Source organism: Zea mays, chromosome 5, assembly GCF_902167145.1.
Source record: "Zea mays cultivar B73 chromosome 5, Zm-B73-REFERENCE-NAM-5.0, whole genome shotgun sequence".
Classification (NCBI taxonomy): Eukaryota; Viridiplantae; Streptophyta; class Magnoliopsida; order Poales; family Poaceae; genus Zea; species Zea mays.
In genome coordinates this window covers 57,233,672-57,240,785 of record NC_050100.1, presented here as the reverse complement: position 1 = coordinate 57,240,785, position 7,114 = coordinate 57,233,672, and the positions used below count along the sequence as shown (strand labels likewise).

The following is a 7,114-nucleotide window of genomic DNA, read 5'->3' as shown; positions in this document are numbered from 1 at the left end:
GCATTAGCCGCAGCCATCTCAGTGGCCAGGCCCTTGACCTTGCGAAAATAGTATGCGGCCGCGAGACTCTGCTTCTTGGCCGTAGCGAGTTCAACTCGAATCTACAAGACACGTGCCCGAGTGGATGACACAAACTGGGTTTGGAGAGAATCCCAGGCTTCCTTGGATGTTGTGGCCGAAATCACATCATGTAGCATGTCTTCTGATATGGAGGAGAGCAATCCACTAAGGAGTTGCTGATCTTGATCATACCATCGAGAATATTCGGGGTTGACGATCTGCTCAGCACCAGATACGGTAGACGTAGCAACTTTCTCTGGCGGTGCCGGTCTTGTGCCATCAATATAACCTATCAATTTGGTGCCTCTCAAATATGGGAGGAGTTGAGCACGCCAGAGAAGATAATTGTTCTTGGTGAGACAAATAGTTACTGCATGATGCAGCGGGATCATGGGGTTGGTGGGTTGGGAATTTGCCGTGGCGGCCATTGGAGCGGTGGGTAAGGAGAAGGAGATTGAAGAATATGTGGAGGGCATTCAAAGGATCAATGGCTCTGTTACCATGTTAAATGATGAAAAGCATACCGGCCTCTAAAGGTCCGGCCATATATTTATACTCATCTTGATAGAGTTTGTTACATCTTTGGAAAAGATTAAGGAGAGAAAAGCGGATGCGCAGCTCCGGATTTAGATGAACGGTTATCCTCTACCGACTTCAGATATACATAATCTATTATCCTATACTAATGAGATACGTTCTGTTTTACAGTGTGTACATCATCCCAGATTTTCTCCCAACAAGTAGCCAGATCCTCATATAACCATCTTCTAAATTGAACAACAGTTTCCCCACTTCTAACCTGTGCTGCAGTAACTTTTTTTTGTCTTATGCTCAGACAAGATATGAGAAATCGTACAGAGAGGTTAAGCATATATCCAAATCTCACACTTCTACCATTCTTGATGGTTATCAATCTGCCTCGTCGGTAAACAAAGATTTGTGGATGCTGCATTCACCGTCTGCCTGCGTGAAGGATGAAGTCCTTGCAGGATTATATACTCTAGCTTATTGTATATTGATTATATAATGTGGATTATATAATCTAGTTTATATAATCTTATTAGAGGTGTTTGTTTACACAATTAATAGCGGGTAAAGGGCTAAACAATAATTTACAATAAGCACCTAATGAATATCACATAATATTGTCCGCACAACATTAGAATTGGTACACATATAGCATGCCACGAAGGCAAGACTGCAGCCCTGACACAGTTCTTCGCTTCAATCATCGACCAGCCAGGGAGTTCGTCCTGGAGCTTTGACCGAAACGATCTCTTCTACGATCAACGTCGGCCAACACAAGCTCTGAAGCTCTCACTGCAAGTTTCTCTGAACATGAAGTGAAATCAGCCCTGCATTCAGTGAACAGGCGCAGCGCATGCACCAGGGGCCCAAGGCCAGAAGGGATTCGGTCCATCCTGCTATTTGGCAGCTTGGGAGTCAGTCCGTCAAGCCCGAGAGGATCAACAGATCTAACATGGCTCTTAATCCCAAAGGAAGCCAGATACAGATGCTGTTGAGGCTTTTCGACCGATCTGTCTGTATGTTGCAGTGTCAAAATTTCAACCAAAACACTGACTCCTAGATTTCACAAGGAAATAGGGAACCTTGTAGGCCTCAATCAAAAAGGCTCTGAATCTTTTGTTTGCAGCTGAAATTGTGCAAGCCTGCAGCAGGCGCAAAATTCTAGCCTAGGTGCTCAAGCTTGATTTTGTGAAGGCGTTTGGCACTGTAAACTGGGAAAGACTGTATTGCATCCTTCATGCTCATGGCCTTGGTACCGAGTGGAGAAAATGGATCCAGTACGTTCTGGATTCTTCAAAGAACTGCGGTCCTCGTCAATGGCAGCCCGGGTCCCTGGATTCCATGCAAAAGAGGGCAGAGGTAGCAGGATGACTCTTTCTCCCCCGTATCCTTCCTTTCTCGTCAACGGTGCAGTGCAGTTGATTTTTCGTATGTTTCAAATGGAAGCAGCACCATTCAAACAAAGAAAGAAAGAAAGAAAGAAAGAAAGAAAGAAAGAAAGAAAAACGGAAGCACGTGGACTGAAGACTGTGAAACAAGCGCCACCAAACTTTCGAGGAAGCGCGGGTGCGGAAAGTGCGTCTTCGTTATGTCCATGTGCTGAGCATCCCTTCAACTCGCCCCGTTTCTTAGTCTGTTGCTTCTCCGTCTTCTCCTCCTCGCCTGCTCCCCGAGGTAGGCCTTCTTGCTCTGGTGCCACCAAGCGTGGAGATTAAACTCATCGTTCCTCTCGCTCTGCTCACGCGTAGAGTAGAGCGGAGATTTACAATCCGTAGGCCACTGGACAAAGGCCAGATCCCGGGCGCTCGGTCCTTGGGTGCCGTCAGGGATACCTGAAATTGGAGTCCAACCTCGTCCTCTTACGAATTCGGTAGCTGGTCTGAGTACGTGAATCTTTCTTGCTAATTAATTATCCCGCATCCGTTTCATGCTTCCTCTGTTAGGACTAGTGTTTGACCACCTAATACCCCTGATCTTTTCTGACACAAATTTGATGTCTTCCTATTTCTAAATACTTGCTTATGATGATATGTTGTGCCATGCAAATAAAATATCAGTAGAGTGAGTGATTGTTGGCTAAAGTATTGTCCTAATAAAGGGGGGGGGGGGAAATATGCCCAGGGCCGGTCCTGAGGTTTCATAGACCCGGGGCGAAATAAAAAATTAGGGTCCTCAAAAAAAATTTGAATGATAAAAGTCTATAATATATATACTTTCTTCTAAGTACATAAACAAATTTTTGAATGATAAAAATCTATAATATATCAAAACAACTTCAAATCTTTGTACATATTATCTCAAAAATTTCTTTTAATGTTTCTTGATGCGAAATCATTGATAATAGTGTTGCTATCAACCTCGTCTAATAATTTTTCTCAATGTATAAAGTAGCCAATCTGTTGAGGCGATCTTGAGACATTGTTGAACTTAATAGTTCTTCAACAATTTCAACTTTTAAAAACTTCTCTAAGCCGATGCCACAGTCACAAGCACAGTAAATAATATCCAATAAACGATTGAAATATTTGGATACAGATCCATTTGCCGAACATACTCAAAAAATATCCATAAAAGACATTGGTATTTCAGGCAAACTTAACTTCAAAACCTTCAACTTAGATAGTAGATCATTTACTTCAATGTCAGAACTATTCTACGAAGAGGGACAAGTGGAGCAACCGTACTAGACACAACACCTAAGATTATATATACATGTATATTACTTGGGGCCCTTCCAAAATCGGAGGCCCGGTGCGGCGGCTCCACTTGCCCCCCTCCAGGACCGGCCCTGAATATGCCATGTGAAAGAAAAAGTAGGGAAGTACCTGATACTACTTCCATTCTTAAAATATTATGTTTAATGTTTTGAGTAAAATCCTATTCACTTTTCAAATAAATAATAGATTGTTTTCCATGTCAGGTGTTACAAACCTGCGTGCAAATCTTGTTCAAAAATATAGGACAAATTGACATTTTTTTAGAAAACTCGAGCAGATATGGCAGATGCCCTCTTGGTCGTTCTCAGAAAAGTTGCTCTGTTCCTGGGAGAAGGAGCACTAGAAAAGATTGGCAAAGAGGTAGTCGAAGCAGCACCCCTCATGACAGATTTTGAGCATAGCATGAAACAAATAGAGGGTGAACTCTCGGTTCTGCAGGCCTTTATTAACCAAGTTAGTGCACAGAGAGTCAGTGACAAGGCATTTGATGCATGGTTGAACCAAGTCAGAGATGCTGCCCATGAGGTAGAAGACATCATTGATGAGTACGCTTACCTTACTGCACAAGCCGTTGATACGAGCAGCTTCTTCAAGAGAAAGTTCCACCAGATCAAGAACATTGCAGCATGGCAGAAGTTCCCAAGCCAGATCAGTCAAGTAGAAGCAAGGATTCAGAGGCTATCAGAAATGAGGAACCGATATGGTTTCTCGCTGGGTGAAATAGACAGGAATAACAATTTTCAGCTCTCCAGTCACTTTTGTCTGTCAGATTCTGAGATAGTAGGAAATGCCGATGAAATCGGAAAACTGACACAATGGCTACTTGAGGAGAAACAAGATCGGTCTCTAATTGCCATCCTTGGTATGGGAGGTTTAGGAAAAACTGCTGTTGCAAGCACCGTCTACAAGAACCAAAAGATCATAACATCTTTTGACTGTCACGCATGGGTTATTGTATCTCAGACTTACCAAGTCGAGGAACTACTAAGAGAAATTATAAATCAGCTAATAATAAAGGAAAGAGCAAGCATGGAAAGTGGCTTCATGACCATGAGTCGCATCAGATTAGTTGAGGTAATACAAAGCTATTTGCAGGACAAAAAATACTTTGTTGTCCTGGATGATGTATGGGATAAAGATGTTTGGTTAATTTTGAACTATGCATTTGTCAGAAACAGACATGGTAGTAAAGTGCTGATAACAAGTCGGAGAAAAGATGTGTCGTCTTTGGCAGCTGACAAATATGTCATTGAACTTAAAACCCTTAAAGATGCTGAATCTTGGGAGCTGTTTTGTAAGAAGGCATTTCATGCTTCAGAAGATAACATTTGTCCTGAAAATATAAGATATTGGGCAAATAAAATTGTTGCAAAGTGCCAAGGATTGCCACTGGCCATTGTAACTATTGGCAGTATTCTGTCATACCGTGACTTAAAGGAACAGGAGTGGGCATTTTTCTTCAACCAACTTAGCTGGCAATTAGCCAACAATCCAGAGCTCAACTGGATTTCCCGTGTATTAAAGTTGAGCTTGAATGATCTACCAAGTTATCTTAGGAGCTGCTTCCTATACTGCAGCATCTTTCCTGAAGATTACAAGATTAGAAGAAAGATGATTTCCAAGCTATGGATAGCGGAAGGTCTTGTGGAAGAGAGAGGAGACGGAACAACGATGGAGGAAGTTGCCGAGTGTTACCTTATGGAGCTCACTCAACGTTCTCTTTTTGAGGTCACAGAAAGGAAAACATGTGGAAGAGCTAGAACATTTCTGATGCATGATCTTGTGCGAGAGGTAACTTCAATCATTGCTAAAAAGGAGAAGTTTAGCATTGCACTTGCACATGGTGGTGCCAGTACAACCCAAGTTGCCCATGAAGCACGCCGCCTATGCATCCAAAGAGGTGCGCAGACCATTAATTCTTTAAGAAGCTCGCGGCTTCGCTCATTCATTTTGTTTGACGCTGAAGTACCATGTTCTTGGATACATGATACTGTATCATGTTTCAGACTACTGAGAGTTCTATGCCTAAGATTTGTCAATGTTGAACAAGTTCCAAGTGTAGTCACAGAACTGTATAACTTGCGTTATCTAGATATGTCATACACAAAAGTGAAGACGGTCCCTGCATCGTTCGGAAAGCTCGTTAACCTACAATCTTTGGATCTTAGAGAGACCTACGTGGAGGAGTTACCACTGGAAATAACTAGGCTAACTAAATTACGGCAGTTACAGGTGTATGCACTCTATGATATTCTACAAAGATCATCAAAATTTCTCAGTGCTACAAAAATTCCTGGTAACATTTGTCATCTAAAGGATCTCCAAACTTTGCATGTTGTTTCAGCCAATAAAGTTTTGGTTTCACAGCTGGGGAACTTGAAGTTAATGAGAAGTTTGGCTATCGCGGAAGTGCAACAAAGCTACATTGCAGAATTATGCAACTCGCTGACAAAGATGACTAACCTGAAAACACTATTTATTTCCACGTGCAATGTGAATGAGACTCTCAACATAGAAATGCTAAAGCCGCTGCCAAATCTGACATCATTTCTCCTATCAGGAAAGTTGGAGAGAGGCTTGCCCCCGTCGATATTTTCTATGAATTTAAAACAGTTAAAATTGTTCGGGTCTAGTCTGAAGAAGGATCCTGTTAGCTCGTTCTCTCATATGCTAAATCTTGTTAATCTATTCCTCACTGGAGCATATGATGGGGAACAGCTAACTTTTTGCACCAGATGGTTCCCCAATCTCAAATATCTGCAATTAGCTGATATGGAACATCTGAATTGGATTGAGCTAGAGGATGGAACAATGATGAATCTACAATATTTGTCACTTGCTGGTTTAAGGAATCTAAAGGCTGTACCTGAGGGCATCAAGTACATTAGGGCACTCCATGAGATGCTTCTGACAGATATGCCAAATGAGTTCATGCTAAAACTGCATGGAAGTGACAATCACATTGTTCAACACATACCCAACATAAAAAAGTATGACTCTTCTGATTCTCAAGCAGGTAAGTTCCATATGGAATAACTAATATAATTGTCATAAGGCACTAAAATAGATGTAAGCCAAGACAGGTCAATTAGAAATTGGTGAGACAAAAAGTATCATATAAAAGGCAACTATGTGCAAATCTTATTAGTAAAGTAGCTCTAGAAGTTGTGTTTGGCCTCTTCTAAATGGTACTTGTATTATTTCCACGGCTTAATAAATGCTGATCTTTTTTACAGTAAACAACCTGGCTTATCTGCCGTGGCTTGCCAATAAGTTTGGTCCTGGTGCTGCAATTAAGTATGCCTCCATAAATTGTGGCTCATCTGGCTCTTGACGGTTCATTGGGAGTTGTTTGTGCCAATGCTAGTCGTTTTAAGTCTTAAGAGTCATCAATATGTAGATGTAGGTCTACATCTTGGTGCCACTGGATGAGCTAATTGTTTCTATTTTGTACCCTGTCCAATAATGTATAAGAGCACAGGCATGGCAAACTATCTCTAAGAGATTTTTAATGATTTTTTTCTCAAAGCAAGCCTATGTTTTTTTTTTCCAAATCGGCTAACAGATTGTTGCAATCCCCCAGGGATAGTACTTGTCTTAGGAAAGCCAGGTTTCACTCCATTTCCAGATTTGTTGAAGATTGATGGGGATATTTAGTTGCACCAGAACATTCTTTTGTAATGGGACCCTGGAAAAAAACAAGTGAGAGATATCTCCATCAGAATTACAAAACATACAGCTAGTACCCCCTTCCCGTTTCCTCTAATCAAATTACCTTCAGTCGAAATTGCATCATTAGCTAGCAGCCA

General features: G+C 41.6%; 1 protein-coding gene across 4 annotated transcripts; it reads left to right on the top strand.

Annotated features, from left to right (window-relative positions):
• Positions 1-1,195: 1,195 nt before the first annotated feature.
• On the top strand, positions 1,196-6,859 carry LOC103626398 (disease resistance protein RPM1). 4 transcript variants are annotated; one of them, XM_023300125.1, is made up of 4 exons: positions 1,196-2,262; positions 2,342-2,471; positions 3,509-6,321; positions 6,542-6,859. In XM_023300125.1, the coding sequence occupies exons 3-4, from the start codon at positions 3,585-3,587 to the stop codon at positions 6,637-6,639; spliced, it is 2,835 nt and encodes a 944-aa protein (XP_023155893.1). In that variant the 5' UTR covers positions 1,196-2,262; positions 2,342-2,471; positions 3,509-3,584; the 3' UTR covers positions 6,640-6,859. The 4 variants fall into 4 exon arrangements, 3 of the variants coding, with proteins under 3 accessions (XP_023155893.1, XP_023155894.1, XP_035814929.1); XM_023300126.1 differs by having other exon boundaries at positions 2,337-2,471; XM_035959036.1 differs by having other exon boundaries at positions 1,196-2,471.
• Positions 6,860-7,114: the final 255 nt, after the last annotated feature.